Source organism: Phaethon lepturus, unplaced genomic scaffold (assembly GCF_000687285.1).
Source record: "Phaethon lepturus isolate BGI_N335 unplaced genomic scaffold, ASM68728v1 scaffold35779, whole genome shotgun sequence".
NCBI lineage: Eukaryota > Metazoa > Chordata > Aves > Phaethontiformes > Phaethontidae > Phaethon > Phaethon lepturus.
This window is the reverse complement of record NW_010561965.1, coordinates 10332-29882: the sequence shown is the minus strand read 5'-3', so window position 1 is coordinate 29882 and position 19551 is coordinate 10332. Positions and strand designations below refer to the sequence as shown.

At 36.0% G+C, this 19551-nt stretch overlaps 1 protein-coding gene across 1 annotated transcript in view; it reads right to left on the bottom strand.

Moving 5' to 3' along the window:
* UBR3 (ubiquitin protein ligase E3 component n-recognin 3 (putative)) overlaps positions 1-16336 on the bottom strand; it is a gene marked incomplete at its 3' end in the record, with an annotated part of 44680 nt that extends 28344 nt beyond the window's left edge. The window contains exons 1-6 of the mRNA XM_010294146.1: positions 16203-16336; positions 15650-15808; positions 13780-13923; positions 13129-13178; positions 8801-8867; positions 4744-4874 (exon numbers count right to left, since the gene is read on the bottom strand). Coding sequence (XP_010292448.1) covers positions 4744-4874; positions 8801-8867; positions 13129-13178; positions 13780-13923; positions 15650-15808; positions 16203-16278 — 627 coding nt within the window. The remainder of the gene's footprint in view (positions 1-4743; positions 4875-8800; positions 8868-13128; positions 13179-13779; positions 13924-15649; positions 15809-16202) is intronic.
* Between the last annotated feature and the right edge of the window lie 3215 nt (positions 16337-19551).

The window sequence follows — 19551 nt, the reverse complement described above, 5'->3', positions numbered from 1 at the left end:
AAGGTCTTCATTCATCCGTCAAGGATGACATTTCAACACTGAATTTCATCTGCTATTGTAACATCCTACATTTTTTTAATAAATTCTTTAGCGCTTTCTCCTCAGTAACTGAAGTCATTAGCAAGGTTTGCCATTCTTCACACAACTGGGTTTTTTAAAACCATATCAGTATTTAAATGTATTGATAAATATAAATCTTAGTACAATTTCTTGTCCCACTCCATTAGCCTCAAATTGCATTGTGAACCAGCCTTTTGCACTCCATATACATGTTTGTATATCTGGCAGCTTTGAAATTGCTTCTCACTTAGTACTTTCAGTTCTGAATTAACACCATCTGGACTTGCTTGACTTAATAAGAAGAGATAATAAAAGCTGTGTAGTGATGAACATTTTCAGTTCAAAGTCTAAAATCCTCTGTCTGTTCCTTCTGGAAGTATTAACCCTTCATAAGCATAAAATGAGAAAATTTAAAACCACCCCCAGGCAGCTGTTTTTTCACCAGACTGTATACAAATCACTACTTCATTTTACCTGCCTCAGACTCAGTGCTCCCATATTTTTATTATAGCACTACCATGCTATCCTCATTTAGAAAATAATTCCAAAAATCACGATGCCATAATGCTGCTGTTGGGCACAAAGACTGCTTCTTCCAGCAAATATCCTCAAAAATAAAGCTGCTCATACCAAAAAAATGGACCAGGGTGGGGATGGGGATGTCACCGCAGGAAACACTACAACACTGCTTAACTTGCCTTCCTTTAGCTGGTCCACAATGATGGAAACCTGTATAATAATTGAAAGTGTCTTCTACATACAGCACCCAGCACAATGGTAATCGTTTTCAGCTAAAGCCTGTTCAGAACAACGTATTTGCAATACTTGCACAAAGTTAATACAATATCATTCTGGTATTCCAAGGTAGAACAACCTATCATATAATATCCTTTAAGTTAAAGCTTGATACAACTTCAATCACCGGCAATGACATTTATAACAAACATCAAGACGTTTACACTATTAATGCTAAGCATCAGACACAAATGATGCACCTGATATTTTAAGTAGTTAGTATATCAATGCTGCTAGTAAAAAACACTTTATCTATATATTACTTCTTCACACCATATTATGTTTAAATAGGATTCTCAGGTTCTGTGATGTAGGAACTTCATTTCACTTGTTTTACACAGCACTCAATTCAAGTTGATTGCAAAAACATGGTCCTCCTCTAAGGACAAATTTTGGATTTTTTGTTTATTTATTTTTAATCAGCATACATAGAAATTTTTGTGCCTCACTCATATACAGTAATGAATTTCTGAAAGTACTGTAGATGTGCTAGCAATATAGTACAGAGACTCTGTAATACACTTAAATAAAGAAAAGACATAAGCTTTACTCCTACATTCACTTGGAAGTTAATAACAAATACAAAACTTTCCGATTTTGAGAGGAAGAAACTGAACTCATTTCCGGAAGTTAAAATGCTGAAATACTGTGGTAAACTGCAGTCTATATACAAAAACAGCCTAGTATGTTAAATCAGTCCATCCAGCTCAGTATCCTGTCTTTGAGTCACCAAAGCTGTATACACAACTAAGGAAAATATAGAATGGACCAAGAATACAGATACTGACATAACACATCTTTCCAAACACTTACTCATCTTCCAAGCATTTGCAATGTGGCTTCCTAAGACAGACGTGTTTTCTGTATATTTCATTACCTTCACTAACTTACTCTCTATGATCTTGTGCAGCTTCTAAATTTCTAGCCTATGCAAAAACAAAGTTATTTTTTTCATCTGGCCTTTCCTCTTGGTGGCACTAAACTTTTACGAGTTTAACATCAACCTCATGTTTCAGTCAGAACTTGTGTCTCCCATGTTTATGTTTTCAATGCAAAGAAAAAGATAGTTCTGCCAGGTGAAAGCTGTGCTGAAATTAAGTTTCCAATAGAAAAACTGTTCTACAGAGTTTGTAGAACAGCATATCCATGGGTCAGGGAAGTCCTATTGCTGTAATGGCTGCCTCAACGTTCCACTATGGGAGGTGCCTGATGAGGCACAGCATTGCTGATAATTATGTTTGTTGACTCATTATCTCTACCAGATGCTTTTGCATTTCTCTACTTCCAGTATTCCAGATTTAAACAAGGCTCTGCTCTTGGATCATTTATGCTCTTCCATCAGCTTCTTGTTTATTGCCAACCCCTTCTTTGCCTTCTCCTTGGTCACATGAAGGTCAGTTCTAGTTCTCTGGCCTTTCGTTTTCCCTCTTGCAGAAATCTTGTCCACACCGTAACACCTCTAATTTCTTAGAAGCTCCAGTAAATTTCTCTTCTGTTTTCTTTTTCTCCACTTGTAAGTCTTCCAAGCTTCAAATGTCAGAGAGTGCTGGAATGGATGCCTCAGGCACAAATCCTGTAAGGCAAAGACCACACTGTAGTGCTGTCTCTCTCATAGGCTTAAGGGGGGAGAGAGGGAAGAGCTAGTTAACCCCAGGTTTTAGCCCACCTGTGTCAACACCTCTTTTCGATACTGGTAATCCTAAAAGAGAAGTTTGTTTTCCTATTTAAAAATAAGTCTGTGCAACAGAGATTGCTGGTGGCTACATAGGCCATGGTGGAGTCAGTCAGCTCTGCTACGTTTATGGTGGAGGTCAGAGATTTCAACAATTCCAGAGCATGCACAGACAGACGGCTCTGTACTGTGTCTGGCTAGCTCACTCAGTTTATCAGAAAAGCAACCTAGTAGAATTCTGCTGACTTAATGAGCTAAATCAGCTCGTGAAGAATCAGAAAAATTGCACAACAGCAGATACAGAAAAAATTAAGACAGTACATGTGGTGTAGATGGGATGGGAGAAAGTAACAGAAAGCTGAGAGATCACTTGGAACAGTTTATATCCCTACAGGTATTCCTACTGTTTGAGAATGAAACATGATTAAACAGCAAACAAGATTTTCCTTCATAAAAGCTAAACGAAAGCTTGAAAGATAAAACATTCTTCTAATTCATCCGACAATGCTATGTTCTCTCTGTACTCATGTAAAAGGCAGAGCCACTCATTGTAAATTAGCCACAATCCTCAAAGACATGTTTAAAATTCATGTATCATTGACACAGTGTTGCAACAAAGCACAGGTATCTTGGGAAAAAATAGTGTTACTGCCTCCCTAGAATTGCTGTGTGCTACATTTCCTGCTCTGTTTCTTTACTACTGAAAAATACATTCTAGACAATCACAGCAATTAGAATAAACACAAATTCTAAAAGTTTTCAAATACTTAGGACTGGGCTAGTAATAAAGTTTGAACACAGGAATTAACTGTTTAATCAAACACAATATGAAATTGGTAAAAAAATTTTTTTAAATGTTGAAATAATCCTTTCATCTGAACATACAGTACTGGTGGGTGGAAGATGGACTATTTCCAGATAAAGGTATATAAACCACATATACCAGACTCCATTCTGAGTACATAGTGAAGAATGACTATGAACTATGACTATGACGAAAGCCACTGAAGACTGAGGCTTGTTGTCAAAGGAAAAAAGATCCCATAATTATTAAAAGTTGTTGTTATTACATGGTATAGTAAAAAGGTAAACACAGCAACACTTACCAGATTCCTCCGCATGCTGCTAGCAGTTGGGTGTTTTTACAGGCAGGAGTTTAGTTGGCAATGGATCAGGAGAACTGGATATCCACGTGGGTCTCCAAATATCAAGAAGAATTCAAGCTTCATGGCAAGGGATGATCAGTTAAAAAGTCCTCATGTCTTCTCATGTGTTAGCTGAATCCAAGACCAAGATGAATCTATGCTGGTATTCGAAATCAAAATGCTGTCTTGACATGGACAGAGTATCGCTGAAGGCCCGTATCTTATCTTTTTCTTCCTTGCAAGTTCTCTCATATTCTTTGCTTTGATACAGCAAGGTTTTAAGGGGGCATGAATACAGGGCTGTCCCATTATAAACAGTGATTTTTGAAGAAGTCTGCATGCCTGGACTTCAGGATTTCTTGATCTTTGCCTCTCAGCAGGGGTTGAGAAGGTCCAAAATATTTGCATGTATGACATGATCAGAGCAAAATGTTAAGCCTGATTGCTATGTATACTAGGTCTTGGGAACATGTAGAGCAAACAACCAAACCTGGCTGCACACCAAGATTTAAACAGGAAGATGACATCCAGCCTCTATGACTCCAGGCCAGGAGACACTTGGTATGGACAACTGCAAAACTCTGTAAGGAAGCACCTGGAAGGCTGCCAAAATCACCTAGGGCATAGGTGTAGTAATGGCCTATATGTAGAAACCACTGCCTACCACAACAGTTGCAACAGGAATGAAGTCACCGCAATTATTTACGAGTCATACCACACTACAGAATCATTTAGTACTGATCCACATCTTTTCACTGATGAAAACCCAATTTACAAAGTAAAATAAAACAAAACCCAGCACATGCACTAACAGCCAACAAGGAAGAAAACAAACCACGAGAAAAAAAATTAATACTGCTGCTCCTGAATTATCCATCTCGTTTTGTCTGCATCTCTCTTCAAATACTATACACTCTAGACCTTCTAACAAAATACTCAAGGTAAAAGATCTGCATTATTTTACTGTTTATTATTAAAATATAAACATATGTGGTCTCAGGTAAGACATAATATATGCTAAGCATGTGAATAAGAAAAGACATTTAAGTTTGAATGAAGCAAGGCAAGTACCTTGTAATCTTGATCTGGCAGCATGTTGAGTAAGAATGTCACCATCTTCTGTGGAAACTCGTATTTTATTGTCCAAAATAATAATTCTTCTAGAAAACATTTATGCTTCAAAACATCCATGATAGATTGATCTGCATAAAAGGTTGGAGGAGGGGATGTGTAATGTAATAATTATTAAAACTAAAAAAAAGTTACAGTGCAGTTGCACTGTATATAAAATTCAGTAACAAAAAATTAAGAACGTCTTAGTGTGCTCTGTAAATATTTTTTTTTTCAAACACACTGGGAAAATGAACATGGCCAACACTGCGCAGTGTCAGAGTCAGTAACAATAAAAAGGACCTCCCAGAGAAGCCAATGAAAGTTTTCAGTATAATTCTACCACACAGAGTCCAGTCGCCATTGACTGCATTGAATTGTATCACCTTACTGTAATAGCTCCACCGATTGTAATGAATCACAGCAATTTGCACGATATTTACACTGCCACTTGATAAGGGAAACTGTTAATGTAGACTACTACTTAGCTGAAGTTAAAATAGTAGAACAACAAAACACAGTTTATGGTTAAGCGATAAGTTCTATCACCTAAGAACACTTACGTTCTGGTTACAAAGCTCTAAACAAGCTAAACAGAAGCAATATCAGTTATTCTTATCGGTAAAGCAATATATGTATTGACTGACCAACCATGAAGTCATTAGTTGGTTGGGTTTTTTTTTAATATAAAAATTACTATAACCAGATCATCAGGTACTACTTCCTGATGGTACCAGAAGAGACAGTCTTATCTTTCCCGATTGAACTCCTGGCCATTCACTCTGCCCCCCTTACTCATGCTGACACTACACCCCTGTGGGGTACCTATGTAGGAAGCAAGTCACCTTTCCATTGTCAGCTGTGTTTTCAAGCAGATCAGCTTCCTGATTGCAAAGCTGCACAAACTGACCTCTGCAAGAACAAACTGTTCATGAAGCTATGGCTTGACAGAGCATAAATCAAATTAACTCCATTAAAAAAAAATAGTAAAATATAAAGATTCTCTATCATCGTTCTTCAAGAGGTTGAGTATTTATGATTTAAAACTACAACAGGTATTGCTCACTCCCGTAACATATAAGGACTAAATATAATAATCCCCCTGCCCATTCCAGCAGCAGCATCATCATCATCATCATCATCATCATCATCCTCCTCCTCCTTTATACCCAGAAATCAACTAGACCTGAGAATATACACACACACACAAAATCCCATATTCCAAAGGGACTGTACAAAGTGCTCCCAACAGCACAGATTCAAAAACCCTTAAGGTGAACATGATCTGGCCATGAAGACTTGCCTCTTCATTGAAGTATGACAGCTTTAGGGACTGCACTGGATGGCTTTGTGCCTATCCTAAGTAGTATAGGCATTTGTGCTTTTCCTAAGCAGGAATTGTCTCATTTTCCACCATTACCAAAGGTCAGAGTTGCCCAGTCAAGTGACCAAAGAGCCCAAAACACCTCAGGAATTGCAAAATATCATGAGAAATAACAAATAACTTAAAATTTAAGTTTCTCCTCAAGACTCTAGCAAGTCACATATAGACAAAAATACGTTTTATTCAATATATTCTACAAGTGCTGAAATAAAAAATTACCTTCACAGAGTCATGAAAGACATTTTAGTATTAAAATATTTTGTAAACCATTACACATCACCTACTGCAGAAAACATATGATGATCGTTTATGTTCTCTTCCTTGTCTCTTGTTAAGAAATTGTGTATGTGATTTTACTGCCCATGGAAGCTTGGTAGCCATGCAGACTGAAGTCCTCTGTCCGCAGAACAGACAGCACAGGTTTAGGTACATGCCAAATGCCCCTGAGTGAGAACACTGAGCATGGAGACAAGTGACACAACACCTTATCTGTTACTAATGTGCAGCTTTCTCTGACACATATCACAGTTGAACAGTGCATATCAAATTCTTTATGCAGCAGTTTCAGGCAGGGATGGAAGAATATATATCTACTTATACCTGCTACAGAATTTAAGTAGGCAGAATGCTCTTACCCAGCTTGGAAAATTTGTCAAGAACACTGGGACTAATGTTCCCACTCTTGTGAAAAGCACCACATGATTTTAAATTTCTTTCAACAAATAAAAAAAAAATATAGTGCCTGTGGGTTTTAAATCATCTTAAACATCTGGTATTTCAACAGGATGCAGGTTTTAAAATAGAGTAAAATACAAATTCTCTCAATACTCAGTCCCATACCTGTATCAGTGAACCTCAGCATAAAACCTGTATTTTCTTCAAAGAAACCTTTTATTCATTCCTAGTGCCACAAAAAAACCCATAGACTATTGTAAACACCTCCCTGGAATATTCCAAGACATCCCCAGTATATAAGTAACCCTCTGTGAAGACAGTACCACTGAAGACCTAGGATGGAACAGGGAGTCTGCTTATAACGGAAAAGGTAAATCTGTTTTTATTCAATACTCAGTTTTCTAAAATTTTCTTTTCATACTCTTATTTTATACCCTATTGGACATAAAATATGAATACTGAAAACTTCAGAAAACTATTCAATATTTAATAAAAACAGATACTTACCCTTCCCCCATTGGCAGACTCCCTCCTCTGGGGCTGACATTAGGAGCTATCAACATCATGAGCACAGTCCATGTTGGGATGCCTCAGAGGGGGAAGACTACAATCCTGGGGGGAAATGAAATGTTGAATTCAAGTATCACTCTTCTTGAGAGGCCACTACTGATAGTGGTTTTGGTTTTCAGATCTGGCAGCTTCTAAACCTGAGCTTCCTCCCTGCCTATTTCCCATAATCAGTTCCTATGCATTACAAAACCAGAGTTTTTTTTGTGTGTTACCTCACTCTAACTTATCTTTTAGACAAGCTAAGAGCCTCTAAAACACAAGTAAGAGAGCTTTCCTTGGATGTCTGCAAGTTTCCTGCATTTCTCCAAAACTACCACCTCTTCCACATTATTATTCTCTGCCACAATCTTTCACACACCATTTCTAAGATCACCTCTTAACAACACCGTTGCCAAAACATTCAGTTCTCTACTTTTCCAGCTTCCCAATCTCTTTTTCCTTCAATCTGAAAGCACTAGAAACAATCAATCTTACTTTCCCATACTCTTCACAACACCTTCATACCTTTTTACTGACCTCATGAACACTTGCTTTTCAAATTCAAGTTTCAAACCTTAAACTCCAAAGCCTTTCCAGAAATTTTATTCCAACTTTCACCACAGTTTTTACACCTGAATGTTTTTTTCTCAAGGCTTGCAATTTCTTTGTGCTTCCTATATCAGTCTTCTCATACTCATTTAAAAAAAAAAAAAAAAAAAAAGTGTTCTTTATTTAATAAGATACTTTATTACTATTTAAACACTTTTTAGCACAAAAACATGTCAAGGACAAGCACAAGATAGGGCCACCTTGTCTCTAGCCTATGGTCATTCTTGAATTAAAACTTGAACTGATGTCAATGTGAGCGCTGCTCATGTTGGACTAGAAATTGCATAGTGGACTAATTTCAATCTAGCAAAATAATGGAGTGGTTTCAAAGGAGAATTGATTCAAGTATCTTTTCTTAAACGTTACTAGAACAGTACAGAAAGACCAACCAGAACCAGAGAGAACCATTCTTGCCTGGCTGAGAACACAATCATACTGTACAGTGGCATAATGAAAAAAAAATTGTTAAGAACAAATAGATCAAAATCTTGTTCGTTAAGCTGTATTGCAACCTTGCCAGCCACACAGTGAAAATGGAATGAAATTTTATAGGTCATCTTACGACATGAAGGTGACAAAATGACTGGTCAAACAGAGTGCCAGACAGTGGCATTCATTCAAGGGAAATCAAAGTTGCCAATTACCACAAATTCACGTACTATTCTTTTTTAGATTTTGCGATGTTTAACACCTGTCACATGCAGCACTACAGTGCTTGAGAAGTGAATGAATATCCCTAAATAATTTTTAAGAGAGACATAAAGTAAATATGATAAACTGAGATCAGTACTTTATAAATACCTTTGGTGGTGCTGCTTAGTTTCACCCTCTTGCGCTTGCCCACACCTTGGCTACCATCCTGGTCCTCCTGGGGTAGGGGAAGAGTTTAAAAAATTGATAATCGTATATTTACAGTTTTATTGCCATGAGATGGTATGCTCTCAAAATTCTGGTTTAACTATAAAGCTAAAACAGAAAAGCCCTGAAAGTACTCTCTTACCAAAAAAATTCTTTTACTGTTTACAGGAACCATGGACTCCATGCAATTCATTAGAAAAAACAGTTTTTTAAATTGCCTTTTTTCCCTTACAGGCAACATTATCATCCACAAGTTCAACCATCTTCATCTATTTAATTCATTTTGTAAGGTTACTTGCTTTGATTCCTGAAACTGATTGCTACAAAAATGTTTAACACTACAAAATTTCTAACTGTTGTGCATCCAAGGTTTCATGTCATTCATCTGTAGGTTTTGGGGGTTTTTGTTTCCTTAGAAAAAAAACAGCCAATATATTGGCTATTACATTTGGCAACACAGACAATTGGCTAGACATTTTCTAATCAATATAATGTTTTGATGCAAGAATAAAGTATTTTTGACACCTTTAAGAGACCGATTTTAATTGCTTGCTCCCTACAGAATAAGGGAAACACTTTACGCAAGCACTTGTCATCTGAAGCTTTCAAGGTACTCTGCAAACAAAATAGAAAAGGTTCCAAAATGCAATGCAAGTTAAAACCATCATCACCATCACTTTACAAAGTCTAACACTGGTGTTAAAAAAGAATGTGACATTACAAGACTATATTAAATGCTGCATGGATCTTTGCTAACAATGGTACTCATTATGAAACAGTGGAAATAAAGAAAGTAAAGAAAGATTCCTACTGGATCTAATAAAATGAGAGATAATTAATACAGATATCTAGTGTTAAAAATAAGTAATCAATATCCTTCTCCTCTAAGCAAATACCATATTTTACTTCCAAACTTCACTGGAATGATAAAGAACCTGAGACTCAAGAAGTGACTATCCTTTCTCGGGGAGAAAGATTCTTCATCTTTTATATCTAAGGACTGACCAAAAGTATCGTGTTAATGAAAGGTCTGAATTTTTCTGAATTTCCCTATCCTTTCAGTGCCTCCATCTGAAAATTCATTTTAAGATGGACACACATTTGAACTTTTAGGTGTCCTGTGGTCTTTGTGAACACATGCTACTTTTGTACTTCAAACGGGAGCCACTCAGTTCTCAGGATGTTGCTGCTGCCCACTCCCCCACCACAGGGGCCAAGTACTCTAAAGCAAAAATCAGACCTACTGGGATATTACTATGAAGTGCAGGACTCTGCAATTTAAGTCTCCTGCCCGGAAGAAAAGGAATCTAAATTCCTGTAGCTAGAAAGTTGATAGCTGGAGGTCTCAAGACCTCTTCAACAGTCTCAGTGAATCCAGAGAGTTGCTAGAAAATAATGCATTTGAGTATACAAATTGTGGTTAATGTGTTGGATTCTAGCCTCTAACACCACTGCTCTGGCAAACAAAATGCATTTCCTCTTCTAAAGTATGAGAAAAATTCAAACATATAACAGTCTTCATTTTAACTTTTGAAGTGATTTCAGCAAAAAGCAGAAAAATTGAGTGACTTATGAGAAACACTTTCTTGAAAACTCTTTTTTTTCCTCAATAATGCTAGACAGTTGGTTTCCATTGCTTCAGTAAGATAGATTAAATCTTAATGTCAAGTGCAGCAGTTTTAACAGCCCAGGGATAGAGAGTATGAGAATAGGTAAGCAAATGTAGAACACCTTATTTTTACCCATTGGATAATGCTGTGTAAATATACCCAGGTAACAGCAAAGATCTATGAGATGTACTTTACATAATAGAATACCTAGCAATATGCCTAAGGTGTGCCACATCTGTTGTAAATTCAAATAATAAACTTTATTCAATATTAGATACTATACATAGATTTTTACAGGATTATATTAAACAGCAGTTGGAGTCAAGAACTATATAACTAAGTAATAAGGCATTCAGTGCTTAATAAACTACAAGGGCAGCCAAACAGATATAATCAATACAAAAAGGTTTATTCACCAATGTGGTAAAAGTGTTCATGGATTGGGTTTTATCTGATTCCTTGCAACATAAAAACTTCTTAAATACCAGGACAGGTTTAGAGAAGGCCTTTTTTTCTCCTTTTGTACAAAGGAAGACATGAAGAAGAAAAGCTAATAAAGGAAACTAATGGTGAATTCTCTCCAAAATACCACAGGATGGAACACAAGCCATTTGAGAAGTAAAGCACAAGTGAGCCTATACCGTTTTGGGGAGTGGGGGGAACAAAACAAAACAATCCACGACACATATCTCAGGATACATCCATCCTTCAGATTCATTTTTAGCTTAGAACCATCTACTATTGCAGAAGTGAAACTAAATACTGAACTATGCAAAACTTTTCAAGCTATTTAGTTCCCTGCAGAAGCACTGCTCTAATTTGTAGCCTACATAAATTTTGTAACTTAGCCTTTCATCTGTGAAACAATGCTACCTTTAAGACTTACTTGGTAACAAAGAACCTTTCTAGATTCATCTTAAATACCAGAGGAAGAAAATCCAGTTAAAAGTGTACTCTTGCCACATTTCTTAAATAAAACATATTTTTACTCTGCTATAAGAGAGTATAGTAAGGCATAAAAAAGCTGTAAATGCCCTTTGTAACTTACAGGGCAGGGTAGGGGAGAGGAAGAGAAGTCATTGTTTTTAAGTGCATCCCATATTTTAGCAATGGGATTTTATTAAAGATATGAAAGCAAAATTCAGAAGTTAAAATATATACTAAGAAACATTTACATTTTGAGCACTTATTTAGCTGCATGGTATTTCCTCATTCTTTTTTAAAATTTTCTACACACAGATTTCAAAACAGGGTCTTGTGCTTTTTTACAATGCATCTTAAAAGTGTAAGTAACATCTTCGAATTGATTCCACATATGTGAGTATATGCAGAAATTCAATTTAGAAATCTCATATCTGCAGTAACATAATAAAATACCTACATGTATCTTTCTATCCTGGAGATCAGAAAAAAAAAATGTCTCTAGAAAATAGGTATCTTTAACTAGCGAGCTATAATGCAGTTGCTATAATTCCTCCCTATTTTATTAATAAAGTATCTTTTCCTTAAAAAATTATTTTCCTCTGATAAATTATTCCTCTCTCTCTCTACCTCCCTCTTGGACTTCTTTCCCAAAAGAAATGTCAGCAATATCCACTTTCTCTTCAGACTCTTCAGTTTACTCCCCTCTCATCATTTATAGGGGTAAAACAGAAAGAAACATATGAGCCATTTTAAGCTTATTTGAAAATGCTACTTGAGGTTATTAACATTAACTTGAATTGCTGCCTTCTTTCATGGGCCTTAAAAGTGATACTGTCAGCAGTCCTTTGCTTTTTTTTTTGTGTGTGTGTGTGTATGTGTGTGTGAGTTTGTTTGTCAAGCGATGGTGAAAAAACAAGCAATACTTTGAAAAATGCCAAATTATAAATAGCACTGCTGAAAGCGTAACAGATGCTGTTGTGCTCGTGACAGAGGCAAACATGTCATACAACTGTTTTAGACATACACAAACAATTGCTTTTACTTCAATACTTGTTCACATAGAATCCAATGTAAGCAAAAATCCTATGAAAAACTATACATTATTTAAAGTTTGTTATACTAACCTACCACAATGGCTGCTAAGGCTTACTAGTTGAAATTAGGTTTTAAATAATAGGGGGAAAAAATGACAATAAATTGATAAAGTAACTCTACCAGAATTTAACTTTCCTTGTTAAATTACACTTATTTATTACAGCTCAATCTAAAAGGAGATTCCCTCCTTTTTACTCCCACTCAATGTGTTTGGTAAGTAAGGTCAAGTCAACACATGGGAATTTATCTACACAGAAATTCTCACCACTGCTATCACCAGTTCAGCTGGATTCTCAAGTGCCAAAATCTGCTAACACCATTCACGGCATCACATGCTTTAAGTTTGCTTTAATCAAGCCCAATTACTTGATAGTGACTTTTGAACTACCTACACAAGTTTGTTCTATATTACATACATAAATTAAACTGAAATAGTATTAGCAAAAATAAGTATTTTTCAAGAGGTCCTTGGTAAATCAAAGGCATGAGATCTATTCCTTTATATCTCCATTATTTCTAATTATTAAAATGGAGAGAATATGTGATAGATAGAAGCATTAAGGTTTGTGGGATCTGGCTGCAAGCATTCTCTTCATTTAATATTCTGTTGCAGTTCATTATAGTCTTTAAAAACAGTCTCACCTCATCTGAAGAATCCCCTTGTCCTGATGTTGCTGTAGCACCTGCTAAACCTTTTGAAATAAAAAAATTCAGAGATTCCTTTCATAGGTCTTATACTGAAAAGAGTATTTTATGATATTTAATGAGCCAGTATGAAACGAAACACTACATTAATTTTCTTTAAAAGATACATAGCAGTGGACTGAGAAGTTGGAGTAAGATTTCCAAGCAATACAAAATTAGGGATTTGCAAGTACATTCCATGGCAGAACTTCAACGTACTGAGTTAACAGAGACGTGTGCTTTCACAAATTGCAAAAAACTCTGATGGCCTTCAGTGATAAAAAAAAATCCACAGCACTTTTGTAAGGATAGGTGGCTGGCTTAGTTGCAGCGACAAAATTCCACTACGAGTAATTTCATCTTGCCTACTCAAATTCCACTAATGCTATGACTGGGAAATGATGCTTAGTATATTAGCAACAAAAAGTTAGTATGTTTAGCTTTGTTTGTAGAATTAAAATGAGTCTTGTAATTTGGCAGTGCACTAAATAACAGGTAATTCCTTAAGTTTCATTAAGATTTGTTTCTTTTTAAAATAAACTAAAAGAACACTTTCTACAAAAACCAGCAACAACCAAGTCTTCTCTCAAAATATTTTTCTACACAAACCTTGTACTGCTAATGTGCTAGTTCCAGCTCCTTGTTCCTGCATACCACATGAAATTTTATCCTCAGGAAATGCCAGTCCAGAGCCTTTCAAGGCAATGAGGTACTTTTCATGACTTTTCTTTGCACATGCATTCTCTCCAACACCTTGAATACATACATAAAACAGCATTAAAGTACAACAACAGCTACTTGGTTCATATACTTCATATTATATACAAGCAATCTAAAAAATGGTCCACCGTGTTTTAATAAGCTGTACAATTATGAGATGGAAAAAACTTTTAGATTCTACAACTGATGAACTGAAATCCAAAGACCAGAAACCTTCTCATTTTTTTCCCTCCAACACAGTGTTTTCTTCTAAGTGATGTACTTCTCTTCTAAATGATGTACTTAATTTCTGTTTTACCAGCATTGCCACCATTAACATCACCACAAAAAAAGGATTTGTCTTGCTATTTCAAAACAGCTGGTTTTGGACAGAAAAGACTGGAACCTACAATTTCCAATGGCAAAAAAATAAACCAACAAAAAAACAGTAATGGTACTATACCATATATAATTTCTAATATTATATCTAATAAAAGTTCAAGTTTTGACAGCCGCAATTAACAGAGACTATTCATAAAGATATCACCATTTCAACTGTTTGATGAAGCAAAGTCACACTGCATGCTTGGGATACAAATTTTCCACAAATAAATGGATTAAAAAAACGCCAACATATTTGTTATATAAGGAAAAAAAAACTTTAGAGGAGCAAATTGTGTCAAGTGTTTAAGGAAAAGAAAACATGAAAAAGATGACAGCATCTTTTTAGCTGTGCACCTTTTGCATTCGAAGTCAGAAGGCCAGGTTTTGATGTAAAATCCCTTTCTTTGCTTTTCCCACCTAAAAACTCTACCTACTCAGACACACATATTCTCCATTCCAAGAGTCCAGATAAGGATGCCTTACCTCCCATTCCCTCTCCACTTTTCTATCTCAGGAAATCCATCACAAAAAAGAAAAGAGAAGTCATTAAATTTCTCCCATTCAAATATTATTAAACAGGACAGAAAAAGAGGAAGGAAACAGGAAAAAGACAACTGTCCTTGAGGCAGCTTTCCGATGTGTTTCGCCTTTAAAATAAAGATTTGGAGATTGCCTGTTCTTCAACTAGCTGCCGCCCAAGCCAGTTATGGCAACTTAAATCTACAGTAATTACTGTTTGTTCCATACCTATGCAAAGGAAGTATGCAAAGGGCTCACAAAAGACACCTTCTAATGACAAGAAAATAAAAGAGTTAATTTATACTAGGTTGTTTGGGGTTAATAGTGACTGCACAACATTTTCAGATTCGTTGTGATTTGGTACAGGATGGAATAAATAATTGGGGGTGGGAGGGAGTGTTTCTAAGAAAAAAAAAAAAAAGGCTTTGCACAGAAGTGCAGGACTGACAATGGCCTTTTGCTATTCAGGTCTCCTCCAGTAACCTCTGTGAGAGTGATCCCAAAGTAAGTTAGACATGTTCCACTTTGAATAAGCTTGATATGCCTTATTTGGAAATAGTAAGTGGTCTTGTTCACTTCACTTTAAAGAGAATGGATTTATTATAAAAAATCTTTTGAAACGATATATCTTTATACAGTTTCGTGGGACACAGAAGATAAAAGGTTTGCTCTTACAGGTCTTAATAACAAATGTTTCTAGTCGCTCCTGAAGCCCATCTCCCTTCTAAAAACAACAAAATATCCTCAAAAACATGCATTTTTATGGGTTTCGAGAAGTCAAATAAAAACATGCAGAAACTGAAGTAATAAACAAAATTTATGCCCTTAAATTCTTCATAATTTTAGAATTTAATTATTAAAAATAACACAAACATACCAGAGCTAAGATCTTTGTAGAACTGTTGGCTAGTCAAAACCTGGGTAAGAACTGATCGCATTGCTCCTCCCATTTTGGTCAAGTCTTCTAGAAAGGAAACATGAGGCTCCAAAACCTGGAGGATTTTATGAAGGTCTTTCTCTGATGGCAGATCAAGAGCTGAAAACCACATAACAAGAACTTTTGGTGTAAATATAATGTAATTTGGACAAGACCTTCACAAGGCAGAACAACTATCACCACCAACAAAAGAAATTAATTTATATATTCAAAATGCTCTAAAATTCACATGTACAAGTTTCAAATTAATCCTGATTTCATTTTCTGGAAGAGCTCAACACAATGCTAGGTAACTCTTAAAAAAATATTTAAGAAGCTCTTCAGCACAGAACAAAATCAAATCACCTAGCCAGGCAGTAACTTTGTTAGGAAAAGAGGAACAAAGTTCAGTGATAGAAACTATAGATAGCATTCATGTATTCATGTAATGTGTCTTCACAGACTGGAAAGCAAGAGATAGCAGCATGGTAAGATATACAAATTTAAAACATACCAGGTTCATTATACCCCTCTCTTAAGTGCTGAATAAGACTAAAGATGAACTGTGGAAGAACTAATTCTGACATCATCAACAAGTCTTTCGGGACACATGGAACATTTGAATTTGACTTAATCCGGTGTCTTTTACAAAACCTATAAAACAGATGAGAAAATTGTTAGCCAATCACAGCTCAGCAGAGTTAACAGATGCTAAGAAAACCACTACTTTTTCCATTTTTCGGAGAGTATATACTTTTATATTAAAGGTGGGGCAGAAATAGTATTCTGAAATTCCAACCCATTTTGTTTCTGAGTCCAGCAAATTATAAAGGTGCCATTTTTTTTTCCTTCTCAAAGTTCATATATCTAACACCCCAGTTGCTTCCCATACATGTTAGAAGCATCTTCCATTGAATAATTAGAACACACTGAATTTTTCTTTATCAAGACATACCTCCCAATTTCTAAACAGCCAAACTGAAAATACAGAACTAAAACAGTTCCTCTCCTTTCTGTGAAATAGTCAGAGGCTGGCCCAGTTCTTCAAGTCCTCATTCAGATAATGACTTTTTAAATGCCTTCCGACATCAATAAAAACAACTTCCAAAAGCATAAAAGTTTGCTGAATCAGTATTTATTTCAAATGTATAGCAACTAAGAATTACTTATCAAAGGAGGACAGAAACACCCTGCAAAAATTGTGCAAACTGTTTCATTTAAAAAGGAAAGAAAACATTTCTTCTTTGGAGAATTCCTGTGTGGTAGTAGTTGAGGCTTGGCTAATGCACAATGACATGAGGTTGAGCCAAACCCTAACCCCATTAGAGCAGACAGAATGATTTCCACTGACTGAACATGAGCCTGACTCAAGAGCCACTGAATACTTTTCTGCTCCTAATCTATTTTTAGAAAGGACATTTACCAACATCAAAGAGTTATTTAGCCATGTCAAAAAAGAAGCTAACAGGGAATAAGGAGTCTAAAACCACATCATACAAGAGTAAACTTTACTGGAAAGATTCACTAGACTTTACCAGCAGTTTTTCAACATAAAGTTTTAGAAATGGATTAGCTTTGTTTGAATATGAAAATTATTTTCTAAATTAATGTCTTCACTATATTGCTATGCCATATTTTCCAGAAGCTGCCTGCTATTTTCTATAACATAAGCCTTTCTTCTTTGAGGACCATTAAAGTATCATCTTCAAGAGAAGGAGGATATAGAAGAAAGCCACAAAGCAAGTATCCGAATTTAGGACACACACAGAGAAAACAAATAAAGAAAAAAAAAAAAAAGGAGGATACAAGTCCAACAATTAAGATGGCATCTTCACAAGAACGGCAGCCATCTTCACAAACCTAAAGACTAAGAGCTTCTCCTTTGCTCTTACACATTAGAGATAACACTTTTCATTAAGAAAAGGTAAACAAGGACAGTACTAGCCAGATGATTTGCAGTTTGTATACACAGCTTATCTATCCCTGTGGGGGGAAAAGTGCCTGACAGAAAGAGCTCAGTGATGACTGACAACTTTCTGTTAATTAATGCACAAATGTGTTTCTACTTTTGTCATTCACTTTTGCAAATGACATTCACAGAACTTATGAAAAGTCACTTTTTCACTTTTGTTATTCACTTTTGTCTCATCCACGTACAGAAATCTGAACGGCCATAAATCACAAATCTGGCTCGATCTACGATGCAATATGGTATATTTATTATCTTAAAGGTATTTGGTTTCCCTTTCACCACTATCGTTATAAGAAGAGATCAAAAGTAAAAAAGATCAAAATAAAGACTTTGAAGACACACAAGGAAAGAATTACTATGCAGTGCCTTTTAAAATCTTTTACTGGTGTCCCACCCCCCCTCACCCCCATATATTTTGCATTCAGCCAAAAGACATGTTCACTGGTTATGATCACAAGCTAAGGGAGCCACGGTAACAAAACTCACACAAAAAGTCATTTTGAATCCTGGCTTCTGCTACGCACAGGGCTTTGTTTTCCACAGAAAACAAAAGGCTCTGCTCCCCAAGAAGCCTATGCCAGCATATCACTTGTGAATCAGCCTATGGATTAATTATCCCAAATTTAACATATCCTGTAGCTGAAGGTTATGAATCATGTCTTCTCTTGAGATTCCCAGGAAAGCACTACTGACTTGCAAAGTGTGCTATTATTACTATATTAATACAGGTTCTGGAAAATCAAGGCAGAACCCAAATTCGATTCACTGTAAGGGAACAGTCTGTCACTGTCACATGCACAAATTACAGCCATCCCAAACACGGAACGATTTCTAGATACCAGGCCCTAAGCCTTAAAGTAGGAATACCAATATCAATTTACAAGATGAGCCATATTCTATATTTATGTTTCAAAGGCTGCAGTATTAAAGCATTGTCCAAAATCAACATACTATTGTAGCTGTTCTTAACAGCTAGAAACACATACACGGTAACGATCCCAGAATATGTCCTTACTGACACTAGCTTGCCACTGGACAAGCTATTGGCCATACTGAATTTCAAGGGCAAGAATTAATCTAAGCCACAATGCACCAGAAAGCCAATGCTCAGACTTTATTATTTACAAATCAGGCTAAAGAAAACTTACTGAGCCCAAGTTTATAATATTCACCCATGAGACTGTTTTATGCTGAATTACAGAAAACAAATTCTGCCACTGTATGCTACTTCCACAATCCTGAAATAACAAGAGACTGTTCCACTCAAAGCTCTATTGCCTTGCAGTGCGCTATACAATTCTTCTACAAGTATTGACCAAAATGGCAGACAATGACTTGGAAGATCTTCACAGTTAAAACAACAGCTGTTTTAACTAAAGAAGAGCCAGAACTCCAAGCTGTGCCATGGAAGAAACAAGTTGAAACTTCTTATAAAGGCAGAAAGAGACACCTGTGACAAACTTCTCAGTGGGTTACAGAGTCACTGGACAAACATCCTCATACTTCTAAAAGAGCTTCCTCACCACAGCATTAGTTAAAGAATTGTCTGTCTACATAAATGTACATTTCAAAATGCTCCTGAGACTTCAGGTTTAATGGGCAACAAAAAAGAGCATTTTCCAAATCTCTCCTGATAACATCAAGCCTTGGAAATCCACCACTTGGAGAAGGCAGTAGTCTCTAACAGGGGGTAATGAAAGGTGGCTAAAAACTAGGTATGAATTTTTTTTTTTTTAAAGAAGCTAAAAAATACAAGTAAGTACAGAGGAAGACTGACAAGATAACTGACAAATCACCTTGATCTAAGCTTTATTACATGATTTCAATATTGCAAAATACTTTTTCCAACAAGCCTGTAGTTCCTATTTAACCTTTAGTACTTTGTATTTCT